Source organism: Equus przewalskii, chromosome 15 (genome assembly GCF_037783145.1).
Source record: "Equus przewalskii isolate Varuska chromosome 15, EquPr2, whole genome shotgun sequence".
NCBI classification, from domain to species: Eukaryota; Metazoa; Chordata; class Mammalia; order Perissodactyla; family Equidae; genus Equus; species Equus przewalskii.
In genome coordinates, this window is record NC_091845.1 from 4,471,521 (window position 1) to 4,491,980 (window position 20,460).

The 20,460-nt window shown below is 42.9% G+C and overlaps 2 protein-coding genes across 4 annotated transcripts in view; one reads left to right on the plus strand and one right to left on the minus strand.

The window, feature by feature from the left end:
- Positions 1-2,009, minus strand: part of XPC (XPC complex subunit, DNA damage recognition and repair factor) — a 33,457-nt gene extending 31,448 nt beyond the window's left edge. For 2 of the 3 annotated variants that reach the window (XR_011526830.1, XM_070574630.1), the window contains exon 1: positions 1,853-1,986. Coding sequence is in view for 2 of the 3 variants with exons in the window: in XM_070574630.1 (XP_070430731.1) it covers positions 1,853-1,955 (103 nt within the window). In the remaining variant the exon portion in view is untranslated. Of the gene's footprint in view, positions 1-1,852 lie in introns of all 3 variants that reach the window. The other variant, XM_070574629.1, reaches the window with a different exon arrangement.
- Positions 2,010-2,123: 114 nt separating this feature from the next.
- On the plus strand, positions 2,124-19,640 carry LSM3 (LSM3 homolog, U6 small nuclear RNA and mRNA degradation associated). The gene is made up of 4 exons (XM_008532963.2): positions 2,124-2,258; positions 4,405-4,515; positions 6,735-6,830; positions 19,231-19,640. The coding sequence occupies exons 1-4, from the start codon at positions 2,238-2,240 to the stop codon at positions 19,309-19,311; spliced, it is 309 nt and encodes a 102-aa protein (XP_008531185.1). The 5' UTR covers positions 2,124-2,237; the 3' UTR covers positions 19,312-19,640.
- The last annotated feature ends 820 nt before the right edge of the window (positions 19,641-20,460 follow it).

Here is a 20,460-nt window from a genome sequence, read left to right on the forward strand (position 1 = left end):
TGACTAGAGCACCAACCCTCTTTCACAGCCATCTGCTGAATATCACCCATCCTAAATCACGCATCACACATCACTCCTCCAGAGAGCACATCCCAATCTCTCCAGTCAAACGTGATTATTCAGAAGCCACAAAGCCTTGTATCTTCTCCCATGATATCCACACCTTGTGTATTCTGCCTTGGGTATTTTTTGTAAATGTCAACACTACACACTCTAAGCTTTTCCAAGAAAGCTCTCTCCGATGTCATCTAGCTCATGTACAGCACATAGTACACACTCAAAAAATGTTATCTGAATGAGTAAATGAATTCATAAAATGGAACTCATTAATTGTGAGGTAAATCACCTTCTAAGTTTAGAAATGGTTACCATTTGACTATTTCCTAATAGACAACGAACTTATATACAGAATCACAGAATTGTTGAATCTAGTGTCAGAGTCCTTGCTGGTTACCTAATCTTCTACCCAGTTATCAGGAAGCCCAGAAATCCTTTCCAAAGCATGCATTTCGCAACTACTTAAAATATTTATTGAGCACTTAGTATACGGGGGGGGGGGGGGGCTGATGACAAGATAAAATATAGCCAAACATAAGACATGCTTTCATGAAACTTAAAGTCTAGTAAGATAAGCAATCAAAAAGGAGGCAAGCAAATTAACAAGATCATTACAGACTGTGACAAGGGCTTGAGGGCCTATGCGATCAAGAGGGCCTGGGGAAGACCATCTTAGATAGATGCTCAAGGAGTGTCTGAGTTGAGACCTGAAGGAACAGAAGAAATCAGCCATGACAAGAGCCATGAAGAACATTCCAGGCAGAAGGAACATCAAAGGCAAAGGCTCCAGGTGAGAAATAACATGGCATGTTTGAGGAACAGAAAGGAGGCCAACAAGGAGAGTATCTGGCAAGGAGGAGTGGTGGGAGACAACAGGAGAGGTAGCAGCAGCCAAATCAAGTAGGGTCTTGTAAGCCACGGTGAGGAATCTGGCTGGACTTTACACCAAGAGAAGCCACAGAGGGTTTGAAGTAGGAGCACGGCACGATCTGACCTTTTTTTTAAAGGATCCTTTGGGCTGGTGAGCAGAGTACTACTGCAGAGGAACGAAAGGAAGTAGGAAGACCAGTGAAGAGGTGACTGCGATCCTTCAGCTGAGAAGTGATGGTGGCTTGGACAAGGGCTGTGGCCGCGGAAATAAAGAGAAGTGGAGAGATTGGAGCTATAGTTCTGAGGTTGAACTGACAGGACTCGCTCACAGGATGTGTGCGTGCAAGGAAAAGGGGGGTCTGCTCTGACAACTGGGTGAAAGGATCATTTACCGAGATGGGAAAGTGTGGGGAAGGAACAGGTGTACCGGGGAAAACCAAGAGTTTTGCTTTGCCCATGGCACATATAAGACGCCTATTGGAAATCCACGTGCAAGAGTCAGGTTGGCTCCGAACCTCGAACTCTTGGGTGAGACTTAGCTGAAGATAGTCTGGGAGTCAGCACACCACTGCACTCTACGTCCTGGTCCATGCGTCTTCTGCGGACACAAAATAACTGCACTGCCTTTCGCCTGTCCAGCCCTGTGCATTTGCCAGAAGGCTTAGACTTTATCCTGTGGGCAACAGGCAGCAGCAAAGAGGCTACGCAGCGGAGCTCCTGTCGGGTCGGGCGGGGGAGCCGCTCAGGGCGCAGCGCTCCTCGCGCGGAGGAGACGCAACGACGTCGGGGAGGACCCGGGCAGCGGCCCCCGCTTGTCTCCCTCGACCCTCCACCTCCAGGCGCCGGCTCCCCGCTCCCCCACCCGAGCCTGTCCCCTGCCCTCCTCCGGCATCTCCCCCTAAGCCCGGCTCGGCCTCGCTCTCACCCGCCTCCTTCTGCTCACGCCGGGCCGCGCTCTCGCCTTTGGCCTTCTGGGCGCGCGGCTCGCGCCCCCGCCGCCCGCTGCCGGCTGCGCGCTTCCTAGCCATGTTGCCCGGGCAAGACTCTCCCCACGCGTGACGCACCAAGCCGCGGGCGGCGGCCCAGGTGGCGCGAGGCACGGCCACGCCCCTTCCTTACGGGCCGAGCCTCCACCCCCGGGCGAAGCTCCGCCCCAGCTCCAAACGACCAATGCAAACCTCAAGAAGCAAGAAGGGGCAAAACAGTTCTCTTTGTGCTTCCGGTGCATTGCTTCCTCGCGTTTCCGGAGACGGGGGGGCGGGGGCTCGCGTACTCTCGCGAGAGGCGGGAAAGAGCGCAGGGTTTGAAACATGGCGGACGACGTGGATCAGGTGAGTGACTTCTTCGGAGCTCGCTCCGGAGCGGCTCCCGGCTCCCAGCCCTGGGCCTGCTCGGCTGTGCGTGCCAGGGTTGTCTTCTGCAAACTCGCGAGAAGGTGGCCTGTCATGCCGCCTCTTCCCAGGTCTTCGTGGCCTTAGTCGGCCCGTTGGTAACCGCGCCCCCTCCGACTGTTGCCTCAGGCCCTCAGATCTTTTCCTGTCCGAAGCCCGCCTGAAAACTAGTTATGCCTCCCGCTCGTCGCTTCCTTTGTCTTGAGGCTCACCTTTATCAGTAGAATGGAAATAATTATCCCTGTCTGCCTCACGGAGCTGTCGAAATCCTGAAAGAAAGCGTGGTGGTAAAGTTAAGGGCGAAACAATTATTACTCATTCAGCAAATCCGTAGTGAACATCAGCGTTTGCCTAGACACCGTTCTAAGCACCAGGGACACCGGCATGGACGTACGTGATCCCTGTCCCCACTTGGAGCTTATATTCTGGGGAGGACAGATGAAAAGTAAACATAAATACGTGCGTTATGTAGGAACGGTGTGGTATGGAGCACACGAGCAAGGACCTGGTATACTGAATAACTGACGGTCCTGCAGGCTTTCTCACCTGCTCTTCCCTCTTCCCAAAACGCTCTTCCTCAGATATCTTTGTGGATCAGGCCACAGCTTCTTCAGCTTTCTAGTGAAATCTCACCTCATCGAAGAGGTGAGGAAATAGCACTCTTCCCCAGGCTGCTTTATTTTTCTTCAAAGCATGTTAGTTGTTCATACCACGTGTATGCTGCTTTGTTTAATGTCTCTCTCCCCGCACTGGAATGTGAGGTCCTTGAGAACAAGAGTTTTGTTTTAATCGCTATTCTGTCCTCGGCTTTTAGAACAGTGCCGGAAACACTCAGATAGTTACTGAGTGAGTGAATTGGATGATCGGGGAGGCCTCTTGGAAAAGGCAGTCCTTAAAGCTACAGGATTAAAAGCTGGACAGTGGGCATCCCAGACTGAGGCTGAAGGAGCAGTAGGGCTCTGTCATGAGTCTGTTCTTACAGTATAGTAGTTATTTATGCGCCTCTCCCCACTAAAATGAGCTCCTTGAGAGCAGGGACTGACTTCTGTAGTATTCTAATCCGGTATTGGTTAGCTGGCCCTTAACAAACACCTGTTCCACTGAGGAGGGGACCTGTTGAAGTCAGGATTTTTTTCCCCATCTAGCCTTTTCACGCTGTGGAGCCTGCGGCATTCAGTCACTCTCCTCCGCTGGCCTCATGTGCTCACTGAAGAAGCTAAAGAATCGTATCAACTCTCCTGGCTTCTCCTTTCCCTATGCATGAATCCAAGTCATCGCACCCTCATCTCTCTGAGACCTGTGTTTCCAACAGTTCCCTAGTAGTAATAGCTTGAACCGTTTATTGGTACTTTTCTCTTTACGAGGTACTGTTTTAAATACATTAGCTCATTTAATCCTCACAAGAATCGTGAAAGGAAGATTCTGGCTGCTTCATTTTACAAACAAGGAGACAATTAGAGACGGCATGATTTTTAATCTCAGTTTGTAAGTAGCAGAGTCAGCGGCTGAACCCATGCTGCCTGACTCCAAAGCTAGTACTTTCCACCAGTATTCTCTGCTTCCTGCTAAAGGTAGTCATGCTACTGGCCGCTGGGCACCCTAAGCTCAGCCTGCCCTGTACTGAACTCGTAATCTTCCCTCAAACCCTTATCCTTGCTTAGCATTCTGACTAGTGTGTGGTAGTCATTAAGTGAATGTTTTTCAAATTACTAAGTGATATTGGAGGTAGGGCTAAAGTCTCTGAGAGTGACTCCCTAAACCTTGAAATTGGGTCAGGTAGTTTAGGTTTTGAGAGAACAAAGTGCAGTCGTGATTATCTTGTGTTTAACTCCTTCCTGTGTATGTGTGTTTCGGCTCTCGTTTATGTAGCACGTATGTGCCAGGCACCATTCTAAGCCTTCATATATGTCGTTTAAGCCTCACAACAGCAGTCCTGGGTAGGCACTATTGTTATCCACGTTTTACAGATTAGGAGACTGAGGCGCAGAGGGGTTAAGTAACTTGCCCGCAGTCACACAGCATAGCAGTGATTTGAACACCATGCTCTCCCTACTACTGTATTTACTAAGCCTGTTTCTTTTATCAGCAACAAACTACCAACACCGTAGAAGAGCCCTTGGATCTGATCAGGCTCAGCCTGGATGAGCGAATTTATGTGAAAATGAGAAACGACAGAGAGCTTCGAGGTAGATTACATGTGAGTAAATTTATTAAATTACCTGGAAATCAGATTATGCTTTGTCATCCCACCTACCCTTTCCCCCTTAAAATGTAAAAACTGTCCACTGTGGAAGAGCATTTTGAATGTAGACAAGAGGGAGGTGGAAAGTCACCTATATTTCTGCAAGCTGAATACAACTATTTTATTCATATTTTTAACCTATTTTCTGTTAACAGAAATGATGTGTTTATTAAAGAACATATCCATTTCTTTCATTTATTCCTTCTGTTTATTTGTAAATAACATTTACTTGTCCTGTATTCTTATTTAAAACTTCTTTAAATTACTGACATGTACGTAAATTTGTAGTTGGTTGTAAAAAATGGCACAGAAATACATAAAGTAAAAGGTGAAATTCCATTTTTTCAATTGGTAACCACTGTTAAAAGTCGTGTATAGTCTTTCAGATCTTTTCCCTGTCTTTACATGTGTGTACGTATAAATGGGTTCATATGCGTATATTTGCACCACATACACCACCTCTGAAAAAAGTAAATGGGATCTTGCTATATTACTATATTTTGAGCACTTTTCTTTTTCACTTACTCTTGGAAATTATTGATCATGAGTGCCTGTAAATCTCCTTTATTCTTTTTAATGACTGCATAGAATTCTGTATTGATGGTAGTGATATTTAGATGGTTTTCCATTTCTTGCTACTATAAATAATGGTACAGTAAGCATTTTTGTACGTATTTCTTTTTGTATATCTGCAAATATTTCTACAACATTGGTCCCCTGAAGTGGTCCTATTTATTTATAAAGAGAGCATACTGAAGGTTTTGCCTCTTCTTGATAACTTGTTACTTTCCTGAGTATGTCATTTTTATTACTTTCATTCTGCCCTACAGTGATTAAAAATAGCTAATATTTATTGAGCATTTATTATATGCCATGTACTATTATTCGAAGTGTTTTGTATGTAATATCTCATTTAATCTTTATAACAACCCTGTGCGGGTAGATAGTAATTATGCCTGTTTTGCATTTGAGGCAGCTCAGGCTCAGAAAGGTGAAGTTACTTGCTTAAGGTGACACAGCCTGTAAAGGGAGGGCCAGAGTATGAACCTAGGCTGTCTGACTTCAGCCCCATTCTTAAGTACTATGATTCTACCTTCCATAAAACCTAAAGGCAAAGAACCTCCTGTGCTTGGAAAGGAAGTAGGGACTTAGGGAGGCAGTAGTCTTAATATACAGCTAGCCTTGAGGGAAGAGGAACCCCAGGAAATGGAATCGCAACACCTTTGCCAGGAAAAATAGAATTGAGCTTAATCACATGGGCCACTGGCACATGGAGAGACACCCCAGGACAGACGTGTTGCCTTAACTCTTGGAGGCATCTCCAGTTCCCTGCCTAGACTCAGTTGCCTCTATCCTGCATGGCCCCCAGGCTTCTGTCTGTTTGTTCTCTGGCCCGTATCTGTAGATCTTTGCTCTTGTTGGTGTGCTCTGCCTGGCAGCCGCTTTCATTTTGGTGTGAGCTGGTGAACCATTTAACACCTTGTTAGAAGTAAGTGTAAGTGCATTTGGAACAAGGTCCCCGAAGGTTCACCTTTTAGTAAAATGCATGAGCTTTGGAGCTTGGAATGAGGACATCCCTGAATATCTGAGTTGCACCATTTATTGATTGAGCCCACAGGTGCCGGTTGTAGCTAGGCTGTAAACGGGCGGGGTGTTGCTCTACTTGCTTTACCTTGGGGTGCTTAGTTTGAGACAGGGAGGGTTGAATGGCAGTGTCTCATGCCTTTAGGAGACTGCACTGCCGTCATCTTAGCAGCTGAAGAATTTTATCTCCTTTACTGTACCTTTCTTGTCACACTGTTCCAGAGGGAGTTGAAAGAATTCTACTGAAAAGTGATGAATTTGCTGTTTTTCATAATTAAATATTATAAATGATGTGGCTGCCTTGAATAACAAGTAGGGTGGACAGTTTAAAAATGATTTCAAGTTATTTTGAGTAAATTCATTTTTGGCCACATAGTGTTGTATTTTTATCAGGTCAATTAAGTTATTGTTGGAATGATTTGCAGAGAAACAGTATATTAGTACAGCAGGATTATCTTTATTTGTGTGTGAAAGTTTGTGGTATAAGTATTGTGGTTACTTGTAATTGAGCCATTTGCATATTGTAAGCCCTATTCATTGTTTCTTAATTTGATTATTAAATTTCTTGGTCCCGCACCCTCCCACTTCAGGCTTATGATCAGCATTTAAATATGATATTGGGAGATGTAGAAGAAACTGTGACTACTATAGAAATTGATGAAGAAACATATGAAGAGATATATAAAGTAAGTCATGCAATTCTATTCATCCCTTTTAAAATGTCAGTTGTTCTCAACATCCGACAGCTTGACATTTATGGAAAGCCTGTCATGTTTTGACACCTACTCATGGACTCAGAGTGTAGCAATTAAAAGCACAGGCTTTGAGGGGCCGGCCCGGTGGCGTAGTAGTTAAGTTCACGTGCTCTGCTTTGGCAGCCTGGGGTTCACAGGTTCATATCCCAGGAGCAGACCTACACACCACTCATCAAGCCATGCTGTGGTGGTGTCCCACATACAAAATAGAGGAAGATTGGCACAGATGTTAGCTCAGGGCCAATCTTCCTCGCCAAAATAAATAAATAAGTAAAAAATAAAAGGAAAAACTTCGGAGTCAGACAGACCTGGTTTCCAGTACTGGCTTGGCCACTTCCTACCTGGAGTATGTGAGGCAAGGGAATTGACTTTGCAGACTTAATTCGACATTGGTAAGCAGGAATACTCCCAGCTACCTTATAGGGTGGCCAGGATTCAATGAGATATGACAGTCTAAGATGCATATATGTACTAGTGTATAACAGTGATACTGGGCAATATTCTTTTGTTTGATGTGGATTTGATCTATCAATATTTAATAGAAACTAAAACTGAGAAATTTAAAAATACTTATTAACTCATTAAAAATAATGATAAACTTATAACATGTTAACATAGGTAACATTTTAATGAATAATAGCTATATTTCCTAAAACAAAATATTTAGTGAGAAGTGTCTTTGTTTTACATTTTTGCAAATCTCTTTAATGCCTGACTTAGTTGATGATATCTAGATTCTCACATCTTTTTTTCTGCATTTAATATGTTGTGATATGTTATAGTTGAAGAAAATCTGAAGTTCCACAGATGAGTAGTTGGAGAAGGGAGGTGTTTTTTTTGTGGCTACTCTTCTTTGATGCTACACCCAAACTCAACAAGGGGTAGATTCTTAAAGTTGCATTGTCGAATCTGAAACCACATCAGTGAACTTTTCATACTTTTGTTATGTGCAAATTTATTGGTCTGCCTTGCACTTTGAATGAATCTTTACACACACGTGATTTTGTAACATCAAGCGCTGGTCATTTGGAAAATATTAGGTCACTGAGTTATGCAGGTCTTCCAGATCTTCGCACATTCATTGTTCAACATAAAAAGAAAATCACATTTGTTAAGTCCTATAAGTATTGGGAAGCCAGTCTCTAACTCTTCTAGAGCATAGTAGTTGAAAATGTGGATTCAGATTGCAGGACTGCCTGGATTCAAATCTTGACTCCCTTGCTTACCAGCTGTATAATTGTACCAAATTACCCAACCTGTCTGTGACTATAATTCCTTGTCTATAAAATGAGGATGGTAATAGGACCACTTCCTACAGCTACTGAGGATTTATTGAGAGGTTGCATGAAAGCTTGAGCTCTTAACAGATCTGGGTTCAAATCCTGGCTGCTGATGATTAGTTATGTAAACGCAGACAAAGTTATAGAAACTTTCTAAGCCTCAGGGACTCCCTCTGTAAAATGCCGGTAACTGTGCCTGCCTCCCAGGATTATAACAGGGTGCAGTGAATTTGGTGTTTGCCAAGCTGGTGACGTGGTGATCAGTGGCCATTATGATTTTGGGTAAACCTGTGTGTCCAGTTTTATTCCTTTTGTGAGTTTCACTCTCTCATTTCCAAGATTCTTATTGAAAACATTTCCACTTTAGATGTTATCTCAAACTCAGTGCATCTAAAACTAAGCTCCTGGTGTTCATCACCTGCAAAATAGGGTCATTCTCAATTTCCTATTTCTGTGCATGATTTTCTCAGTTATTTAGACCATAGGTCTCAGAATTTCCCGGGACTTCTCCCTTTCACTCACTGTAATCAGTAACTGTTTCAGTCTATTCTTCACGTTGATTTATGTGTCATTGCTTCCCCATTGCCATGACCCTAGCTCAGGTACTACTCTTCATGTCCACCTCCTTTCCAGCCCATGCATGTCTGACTGCCAAAGTAATGGTCCTCAAACACTGCTTTCATTTGTCACAGTCTTGCTTAGAGACTTTTAAGGCCTTCTGTGCCCTGTAGAGCAAAGCACAGATTCAGGCTGAGGCCCTCCAGAGTGTGATTATAACTTTCCTGTCTCCCCTCTGATGATTCCTGTAGCCGAGTTGGTCCACTCACTGTCCTCAGAGTGTGCCATCTATAGTCTGCTTCTCTTTTCCCATATTTCTCCTACCTGGAATGTTCTCCCTGTCTCTTTCCTACAAAGCCTGTTTCAGGAACCACCTCAGCCCCAGCTCTTCTGTGACACTTTCTCTGACCATCTCAACCTTCTTTCCTCCTTTGGTTGGATCTTCTAATTCTTGGCCCTCTCCACTGACAGTGATCTTATTTACTTTTTCATTTGTATATTGCTTTTCATCTTATGAGCTATTTGAGGGCAGAGACCAGGACATTATTTCTTGTGTTCCCCATAGTGCCTTGTAGGCATTAAGTATATGCTCAGGTCGTTAAAGGAGTATCGAGTAGGGGAGAGAGGAGAGATAATGAAGGATAGTCTTGTTAGAGAGGCAAGGCGCATACTATTAAGTTTTAAAATAACTGGGGGGCCAGCCCGGTGGCGCAGCGGTTAAGTGTGTACGTTCTGCTTCTCATTGGCCTGAGGTTCACCAGTTCGGATCCTGGGTGCAGACATGGCACTGCTTAGCAAAAGCCTTGCTGTGGTATGTGTCCCACATATAAAGTAGAGGAAGATGGGCACAGATGTTAGCTCAGGGCCAGGCTTCCTCAGTAAAAAGAGGAGGACTGGCAGTAGTTAGCTCAGGGCTAATCTTCCTCAAAAAAAAAATAATAAAAAATAAAATAAAATAACTGTGAAGTGGAACAGCATGAATAGATGAAAAGTCACAGCCTTCCAAGAATTGATTTTTATCCAGTTTCAGCTTCTGGTATATAACTTGCTAACCAGTTTTATTAGGCTCTTAATATTTTGCCTTTTTGTTGATTTTATTTGAGGATGTCAGTGGGTCTATTTTTCCAAGATTTGACAGTATTATAGTTTGTAACAAAAGTTGATTAGCCTCTTTCTGCATTCACTTCCTTGACTGAAAAATGAGATGATTGGTAATGAGCTCTTAGGTTCCATTCAAATGTGAAAATCTCTAGTTCTGAATTCTGTGCTAAATAATGTTTAGGGGAAAACACACAAATTTGATTTTAAGGAAATACTTTGTCATACAAGGAAAAAAGAAATAAATATTCACTTACTCAGGAAGAGAGTAGAGAGCGGAGAATTGTAACAATGTTGCATAGCTACTATGTGCCAAACACTTGTATGTTTTATCACATTTAATTTCCCAGTAACACTGAGGTCAGTGTTATGACTCCTATTTGCTAGCTGAGGAAACCAGATTCAGCTAGGAAGAGAGATGGTAGGGGTTTCAAACCCAGGCCTAGGTGGCTTCAAAGCCTTCAGGGTTCTTTTCTCTGTATCAGGGCCTGGGGCTCAGAGTAATTGATGATAGAACGGGTGGATGGTGTTAGCAGGATAGCACCAAGTTCTTCTAGATAGCTCAGCAATGGCTGAGCTAACATGGATAGACTGACTACAAGAGATTATCGTAAAGGCATACCTCGGAGATAGCGTGGGTTTGGTTCCAGACCACCACAATAAAGTGAGTTACACAAAGTTTTTGGTTTCCAAGTGTGTATTAAAGTTATGTTTACACTATACTATAGTCTGTTAAGTGTGCAACAGTATTATGTCTTAAAAAACAATGTACAGACCTTGATTCAAAAATACCTTTTTGCTAAAAATTGCTAACTATTATCTGAGCCTCCAGCAACTCATAATCTTTTTACTGGTAGAGGGTCTTGTAAAAATCACAGTATCTGTAAAGTGCAATAAAGCAGAGCACAATAAAACGAGGTATGCTAGTATAAATCTCTAGGATCTGGCAAGCCGTGCTTGGTCCTTCCCGTTGTAGGCTTTAAAATCTAATTTAGAAAGTGCCTACTACACAGAGAAGTTGCAGGTACTTTGAATGTAAACAGTTAAGCAAAATATCTTAGAAAGTGTACACTAGATAGGAGAAAGTGTTCTATCATAATGTAAACTTACTTTAACAGTAGACAAGTGGAAATGGGAGAGATTGCAGAACTAACCTTTGGTGAATGCCTGCTGTGTGTCAGGCACTGTGCCGTCCGTGTTATTATATATGTTGTATTTAATTCTAAGAGCCCAGTGAAACAGGCTTGAGTCCATGCTAATCTGCATTGCCATCTCTAAGAAAGTATATAGTATACAGCTTTTCCCAAACTTATATAACCATGGGACTTTTTCTTTTAAGAATACATATTGCTACATAACAAATTACCCCAAAACTTAGTGGCTTAAAGGGACACATTTATTAGCTCACAGTTCCTGTGGTTAAGGTGTCCAGACAGTTTAGCTGGGTCCTCTGCTTCAGGGTCTCTTATGAGGCTGCATAAGGGCTGTGGGCTCATCTGAAGGCTCAACTGGGAAAGGATCTGCTTCCAAGCTCACTTACATGGTTGTGAGCAGGATTCAGTCCTCAAGGGTTGTTGGACTGAGCACCTCAGTTCCTTGCCACGTGGGCCTTAACTACTTGGCAGCTTGCTTCCTCAAACCCAGCAAGAGAGCTGGCCAGTAAGATGAAAGTCACTGTCTTATGTAATCTGATCATAATAGTGACATCCCATTACCTTTGTAGTATTCTGTTGGTTAGAAGCAAGGCACAAGTTTCACCCACACTCAGAGGGAGGGGATTACACAAGGCCATGAACGCCTAGAGGCAGGGATCATGGGGAGCAATCATAGAAGGTGCTTACCCTGGAAAATGCTCTGTTCATTTCTGTTCACTGGATCTCCAGAAAACTATAATTGAATTAATGGGGAGTCATGGATGAAGTGGATGCCATGTGAAGGTAAGAGAAGGGACTTTTTAATTCAGAAATATGACCACTGAGTAAGGGATTTGAGTAAATTATATGAATGGTTTTGATGAGCATAGACTCCTTCACTAAACTTACTATCCTAGAACTAGATGCACCTTTTGCAGCTTGAAGGAAACCGGAAGAAAGGACTGCTTCGTACCAGCAGACAGCAGACATGGTATTTGTTTCTCTAAGAGTGTCTCAAACTGTCCTTGTGCAGTATTGGTGTCACCGTTGAGCTTGTTAGAAATGTAAATTATGTTAGTTTCAGTACCCAAGAAGCTCATAAAACATACTTTTACGTTTTAAAGAAAGTTATGGAAACACACCTATTACTAATATTTCTGCCTGGCAGAGAAGAGATCTCGCATCCTGCTCTGTCTGATAAGACATGATTCTCAGTCTTTAGGCAAAGCAGCAAGACCTCTCAAAGCCGAAAAGCTTTGGAAAATCCCTTGCCGAAAGAGGGTGGGTGGTTATGGTGGCAGGTCATGAGGCTGGGCCTCAAAGACAAAAATGAGAATCTCACCTTGGAAAGCATCTGGAGCAAATGAAAGTTTCAACTGTGTTAGCAAAATGTAACAGTGTCGCAATCATCTCTGTTCAGAACAGAGATCTTATCAACAGAACCTTTTTGTGTTAGGTGGTATGTTAACAAGATCCCTGAAAGCTATTCTGTGTGAAGTTGTTTTCCTACAAGAATATCAGACTCCTTCTATGTTGAAACATCGCCTAGTATTTGTCGCTGTTGGTCTCAATGGAAAGAAATTCAGAAGAATTATGTTGCATCTCCTGCACTTAAAAAAAAATTAACGTAGGGATGAGCCTGGTGGCACCGTGGTTATGTGCGCACCTTCCTCTTCAGCAGCCCGGGGTTCTCTGGTTTGGATCCTTTGTGTGGATCTATGCACTGCTTGTCAAGCCATGCTGTGGCAGGGGTCCCACATAAAATAGAGGAAGATGGGCACGGATGTTAGCTCAGGGCCAGCCTTCCTCAGCAGAAAGGAGGATTGGTGGCAGATGTTAGCTCATGGCTAATCTTCCTCCAAAAAACACAAAAACACAAATTAATGTATTTTTTTCTGAGCGTATAAATAACGCATACTCACTAAGAGACTTTAGAAGACAAAAATAATAAGAAGATAACCACCCATCTCACCAACCAGAAATATCCACTGAAATATTTTCCTATATTTCCTTCCAGTCTTTCTTGTTGCCGTTTTTTTTTATTATTAACATGGACATGACATAATGTACCAATTCTAACATGCACTTTCTGTTTCTTACATTTTAGCATCTCTAAAATGGAGCTGTATCTTACAGATATGCTAGGAATTAATTGTGTCATGGTTTAATTAGAAGCATTTGTGCTTTTTTTAGTTGCACTGAAGCTTACAAATGATGACATCTTTTTCTTTTTTTTTTGAAGATTGGCACTTCCCTCTCCAAATCCCCCCAGTACATAGTTGTGTATTTTTAGTTGTGGGTTCTTCTAGTTGTGGTATGTGGGATGCCTCAGCGTGGCCTGATGAGCGGATGCGCCCAGGATCCGAACCAGTGAAACCCTGGGCCAACGAAGCGGAGCATGCAAACTTAACCACTCGGCCACCGGGCCGGCCCCCAAGACGCCTGATGATATCTTAAATGTCATGTAATATAGAATATACAATTTTATATTCTACTTTTTTCATGTAACATTATTAACCTAAAAATTTCATCACAGAAATAGATTCTTCATAAACGTTTCATGCTCTTGTGTTGAATTCTGCCTATGACAGAAATGACTCCTCAGCTGTGGTTTCCGTTCTTACAGAGAGAGGAACAGTGCTGCTCACTTCAGGTTTGCAGCGAGCTGACAGCAGATCCATAACTTGTGTTGCTCCCATCTGCTTGGAGCAGGGTTCCTCCGAAACTGTTTGACAGTGTTGTGTGTCTGTGCACATGTGCATTCTCTGAGTGAAGTGTTGAACAGATTCTCAGCGCAGTCACTGATCTCCCTAAAGATCCTGACTGCCGCCTTTGAGGGCCGGCTGCTGCAAAAGGGAGCATTCAGCTACAGCCCCCTGCGCCGAGTGCACGTGGCCCTCCTCTCCAGAGCTGCAGCTGCAGAAGAGAAGCAAAGTTTGTTTAGTTAGTGAGGTGTTTTTCTTTCCATTGCCATGATTTATTAGGCAAAATGTTAAAAGTTAAATCTTCGGATAAATGAAAATATTTCTCAGTTCAACTGTAAGGACAAAACGGTTTCTTCTCTAGAAAATATAGTATTGTTCCATTTTCCACGCAGAAGTTCTATTTTCTTGTACAAGCAACCTTGTAGGATTTTAGATGTATTTGGTAGTTTCTCCTTGGAGTGTGTGTATTAACTGTAGATAGAGAAAGGAAAGATAATATAGTGAGAAATATCTAAAGTCAGTTTCATTCGGCAGCATGGTACTTCCCTCCAAGACAGGAAACCAGACTGAATGGTTCCTCAGCCTGACTCATGTTATGTTTTACTCCCTCTTTCCTCTGTTGAAATTACTAATGAGCATCAATATTACCAAAACAGGGAGACCCACGCACCATAGGTTTTTCCGTGTAACGTAATATAATGGACTTCTGAGTGATTAACTTGACTACTGATTTGTTAATGGGGAGGTTGAGAGCAGTCATACTCTGTCAGCTTTCAGCCCTCCGTTATTCATGTGTCCGTTTTCTAGACTGCTAAAGGTCTGTATTACTTGGCCCCAGCCTACTTTTTCAAACATCTATCATGTTTACCACCTTCCATCACCAGACTCCCCATGGTTTGACTCGCCAGTTTCTCTGAGGATGTTGTGCCGTCTTTGGTACCTGAGCCATCTTGCTGCCTCTGCTTGCAGCAGCCTCCCTCACCTAACAGACCTTTGCCTGCAGGCCTTTAGACAGCGTCAGACGTTTCCCTGGACCTTTCTCTAGATGAGCACTGTCCAACAGAACTGTCTGCAATAAAGGAAATGTTCGATATCCATACTGTCCCATAATACAGTAGCCATGAGCCATATATGGCTATTTAGCACTTGAAATATGTGCTGCTGTGACTAAGGAACTGAATATTCAATTTTATTTAATTTTAATTTAGCCACTGTGGCCAGTGGCTCTTGTGTTGGACAGAGCAGCTCTAGACCAACTCCCCCATACGGAAGTAATTCTTCTCGCTCTCCAAACTTCCCAGTCCATAGGTAATTGTTCTTTTTATGATCCCATATTATATATCACTTATACTGAATACATACCATATTTTGTTTCTTATCCATTTTAAATTGCTTCCATTTTAATTTAACTTTTTGAACAGATAATAGATTCACACAGTTAAACAGTCACTAAACATGAAAAGTAATGTAATGAAAAGTCTTCCACCCCGTCCTCTATTCATCTTCTTTTCACTCCCCCTCCCCCCAGAGATAATCACTGTTACTGGTTTCTTGAATCCCCCAGTGTCTTTATCCATATGTGAATAAAAACTCTTTTCCTTCCCCATTTTTTTTAAATAAAAGATAGCATACCATGCCTGTTGTTACACACCTTGCTCTTTTGATTTAATATGTCTGAACTTTTTCCATTTTCATATATAGCTTCTCTATACTTTTGGCTTTAACTTTATGGTACTCCATTGTATAGATGTACCATAATTTATTTAACTTCCTATTGATGGACAGATAGCCATTTTCAGTCTTTTGCTGATACAAATCTTTCAATCATTGCTGATATGATATCCTGCCATAAATAATTTTATCTTTTGCTTATGTGTAAGTACTCTTATAGGGTAGATTCATACCTTCTCTGCTTTCTCTTCACTTCTAGAATGGGGATTCTAGAAGGATGGGTCTATGTCTTATTCATCTCTTTGTGTCTAGTGTCTATCATAGTACCTGATACATAATCATATAAAGAGAACACATATATATGTGCATGTGTGCGCACCCTCCCCAAACCCCTACCCCGGCCATATGTTTGACAGCTGGCAAGGCTTGGATCTGCAGTCCTTGGCACTGAAATAAAATCTTTCCTGTTTCAAACTAATTCATTCAACTTTTTTGAGACTGAATGTGAAGTCCACTCATGCAAACATTTATATATAAATATGTATGTATACATATTTGTACATACATATATGTGTATATACGTGTGTGTGGTTTAAATTCTGGATGAAATTCACCACCATTACTAGAAAGCCAATACATTTTTCTTTTCTTTCTTTCTTTCTTTTTTTTTTTGAGGAAGATTAGCCCTAAGCTAACTACTGCCAGTCCTCCTCTTTTTGCTGAGGAAGACTGGCCCTGAGCTAACATCATGCCCATCTTCCTCTTCTTTGTATGTGGGACGCCTACCACAGCATGGCGTGCCAAGCAGTGCCACGTCTGCACCCAGGATCTGAACTGGCGAACCCTGGGCCGCCAAGAAGTGGAATGTGCTAACTTAACCGCTGTGCCACCGGGCCAGCCCCCAGCCCCCAATACATTTTTCTGATCTTGACTTTATAGAATCCTTTTCTTACCTAAAGGACGTTAAGTTTACATGCTGAACCCCCTATACCTGCTCATGTCCTCATTCTCAAGAATTATTTGTCTATAGCCTGGTCTCCTGGGTGGATAATATAAACAGACAGCCCAAGGGAGGTAACTCACACGTGGATAGTTGAAAGTTTACCCTTTGGGGCATATTAGTTAGCGTTGGCTAGACTATAGTGACAAATCCCCCCCACCACCTCCACATGTAATGACTCAGCACAATTGAAGTTGTTTCTTGATCACATACTTGTTCTAGGCAAGTTTCCTCCACACAGTCATTCAGGAGCTCAGGCTGCTTTCTTCTTGTAACTCTGCCATCCCCTAAGTCTTTATTGTCTTTCACATCCAGCCAGTGGTAGCAAAAAGAACCAGAGTGATGCTCTTGGGAGGTTTTAGGAACCAGGCCTGAAGTGCCACATAGATCTTCTCACATTCTTTAGGCTAGAACTCAGTGATATGACCATACCCAACTGCAAGGGAACCTGAGAAATACAGTTTTTGTGCCCAAGAAGGAAAGAAAATGGAATTTTTATGACTAGCTAGCAATTTCTGCTATAGTCTGCCCCTCTGGCAACCAAATCTCTATACCTCTCAGCAAAGGGTTTCAAAAAAAAATCCTCTTCTCCATGGACAAATGACCGTGGATTGATTAACCAATTCTCTTTTCCCTAGAAACCTGATAAAAGTGGAATGTCAACTGTTTTACTAGAAAACATGCTTATGGTGAACATGCCACTGGTTCACAAACTGCATGTGAACTGGGAGAACTAGGAATAAGCTCTAAACACTGTTAACCTGTCGCTTTGGGCTTCCCTGAGCATGATGTGACGCTTGGAGTGGCACTTGCCCCTCCTTAGTGACTTTGAAGCTACACTCAGGGACAGTTGCTTACTTTGTGAAGCATAGAGCAGTTAAACCAGGGTGGCTTCTGCACCCACCAGGTAACTGAGCTGTCGCTTGAGTCACTAGAGAACAGTCCTTGGCCTGTTGTAAAGGCTCCCACTGAGAGACCTCCCGCTGCTGCCTGGCTGGCATGCTGTGTTATCCTCCAGGCGAGCTGTTACACTGGTCTCAGCATAGCTATACTGAGCTTTGTAAGTTTGATCATGGAGTTGCTATGAAGACCAACAAGAGTGGGTGTTCCGAACCCTGCTCCCCACACACAGAACACCCTCACCTCTGCCCCAAAGGAGACGAGCAGGACAGGCAGCTCAGGGTCCACCCTCTCCACACGATATGCGGTTCTCTGTCAGATCTACGTCTGGCCACTTGTGGTACAGATTCCTGTAAGCTAAAAAGGTGAATTAGTTGCGTTGCCCCTCTCACAGGCACTGCAGCAGAGCAGGGACAGGATATCCATGGTAAAAAGTCCCTTTCAGAAAAGGAAAGAATGGGAACAGACAGCAGTTACCGGTCCTTGGTAATGATGAATCCCCTGGGGAGGCACGAATGTTCCTGTCCAGGTAGTAGAAGAAATACCTTGGTTAGGTCAAGTATGTCCCATGCAATATTTAGGACAGACTTATACAAAAAAAATTTTTTTGTTTATCTAGAATTCAGATTTAATTGGGTGACTTGTATTTTTATTTGTTGAATCTGGCAACCCTAAATGGGAGCTGCAGAGCTTTCACAGCTAATTTCTTGCTTGTGCTGGAAGACTCAGTCAAAGGCTTTTTTAGCCAAGCTCTGGTTTCTCTGGCAATGCAATTTCTTTAAAAACTTAGGACTTCGGATGTTTCTGATCTGTTTACTTCCAGTTAATTCTGTGGGCCAGTAACCTCAGTCAAAGTTCTTCCCTAGACACAGCTTATAGACACCTTTATTTCTCTGGTTCCTCACCTCTGTTCCTCTCCCTCAAATGAATGTTGATTACTTTGAGGCCATTTGCTAAAAGTAGGTTTGGGTGGGAAGGGAACGCCCTTAATCTGATCTTTGCCTCAGGGCTGAGTTTGTTTAACTGAGAAGTTTTACTGGGCTTTGTTCCTCAGCTTTTTTCCTGCTTATTGTCTTCAGTTTGGAGTCTAAAAACAGTTGGCTTTTCTAACCCTTCTTGTAATCTCTGCCCGATAGCCCCTGGTCCTTGCCTGGGCTTGTCTCTTACACTGCCTTGCTGAGGACTTAAGGTTAACAGCAACATCTACTAACATTTGGCCTTTTCTACCCTCTTCTCCCAGAACCTATAGCTTTGGGAGATCCTTGGGCTACTTTCAAGTCCTTGCAGGCAATGGTTTTACCGAATGTTTTGCCAAGGCATAAGAGGCTTTCAAACATTTCATATCTGTTTCCTTACTGCCTAAGGCTTGACCCCCAGGCTGATGCCCCAGGTCTCCATTCCATATGTGTGAGTGAGTAGCACATAGAAGCAATTCGCAATGGCTCAGCTGCAATAGAATATTATTTCTCGCCCACAGAACAGTCCTGAGTGGGGTTTTAGGGCAGTACAATAGCTTTCTTAGAGGTGCTCAGTCAGGGCCCCAGGCTGCTTCTGTCTTGTGGCTCTGCCATCCCCTCAGTTCTCCATTATCTGAGTCCATCCAGCAGTGGGGGGAAGACCACAGAGGGCATTCATAGGAGGTTTATGGGTCAGTCAGTCACTTCTGTTCACTTTCCATTGGTGAAAACCCAATCCATGGCTATTTCTGGTTGCACGGAAGCATGAGAAATGTAGTCTGGCTGTGTGCCAGGAGAGGAGGAGACTGGATTAAGATCAATAGCTCCAGTCTCTGCCAATTATTAATATTGAGGGAAAGTGAGGTTAATGGAATGATTCTTTGTGCTACAAAGGTAAGTGATCAGGTTTTTAAAATCAGTTTGTGTTATGATGAATCTATTTGGTCTTTTGTTTTCAAATTTCTCGCTTAAAAAATAAATACTACTACTACAGATTTGTATAAATCTGTTCTTTTTTTTCTTCTTCCAGTCAACAAAACGGAATATCCCGATGCTCTTTGTCCGGGGAGATGGTGTTGTACTAGTTGCCCCTCCATTGAGAGTTGGCTGAAACAAAGGATTTATCCATGTGGAAAATAGTGTGTATGATTGCTTCTTTAAATGTAGAAGATATTCAAAAGAGAAGCCTGCCTAGATTTTGATATTAAGAAATGACCAAGGATTCTTCCACACCCGAAATGAGTTGATGTGCAGATAACTCACAAATTCTTAAGCAAAATGGCATGTTTATTTTTCTCCACCCCTTCCAATAAATGTGATCACCAAGATGCAGAACTCTGTTTTCAGGAGTTGATTTGCTCCATTGTCTTTTCAGGCAGTTTGTTTTGTTTTTTTCTTTAAATTAAATTTGTTGTTTCCTTTTTTGACTTTTTTTTTCAATGCAGTCTCCTGTCTCATGAATCCTTTAAAGTAAGCGCACAGCTTGCAGTCACTTGATTTGTGCACATTTGTAGTGCGTCCGCTGTGTTCGGGGCTCCGGGTGAGCACTGGGGACTCCAGTTTTGTCAGTCTGCTTCCTCCCCTGGAGTCTTCTGGGGCGGCAGTTGTTTACTCCAACCATTGCAGAACAGTGAGACTAGTGCTGATAGAATAATGCACGGATAGGATGCCGTGAGAGCACAGAGGAGCTCACGCACATCAGAACCGGTTGGGGGAGTGGGGGTGGCCGGGGTGCTGTGTCACTGTAAATGTTAATGCTGCAGTGAAAGACAAAGCAGGATTTCTGTTACTTCTGCCTGGCCTGACGTATTTCTAAGGTCAGGCTTTAGCAGTTACATAACTGTGTGGTTCAGCTTGGTCATAGCTCCCAATGCTGCCCATATTTTGTGACTCGAAGAAACCATCTTCCCACTTGTGGATCACAGGCCATTAATCATGAGAGGTCTAAAACAACATCTCAGTGGCACATAAAACTGAAAGTGGCTGAAAGCAAAGCTATATTTATTTCTAGCTTCAGTCAGTCAGTACTTAATGCTTGAAAGGTAAGGGGGGATGTCTAGGTATGTGTTAAACTTGTTAACAGTCTCTGAAACTTAGTTAACATGGGGCTTAGAACCTGATGTACTCCGCTATATAGGTTATTATTCCATTTTGAAATATAGAAAATCCAATATGTGAATGGCTTGTTTGTAAATAGGCTGAATGTGTGTTTGTTAATCCGTTATCAACACGATATGCTAACATACATGCACAGTATTTT

Bases quoted from the DNA above. Each gene is read 5' to 3' on its own strand.
- LSM3 (XM_008532963.2), top strand. From the start codon at position 2,238: ATGGCGGACGACGTGGATCAG. The intron at 4,516-6,734 runs GTGAGTAAATTT...CTCCCACTTCAG, and splicing joins AGCTTCGAGGTAGATTACAT to GCTTATGATCAGCATTTAAA. The intron at 6,831-19,230 runs GTAAGTCATGCA...TTCTTCTTCCAG, and splicing joins CATATGAAGAGATATATAAA to TCAACAAAACGGAATATCCC.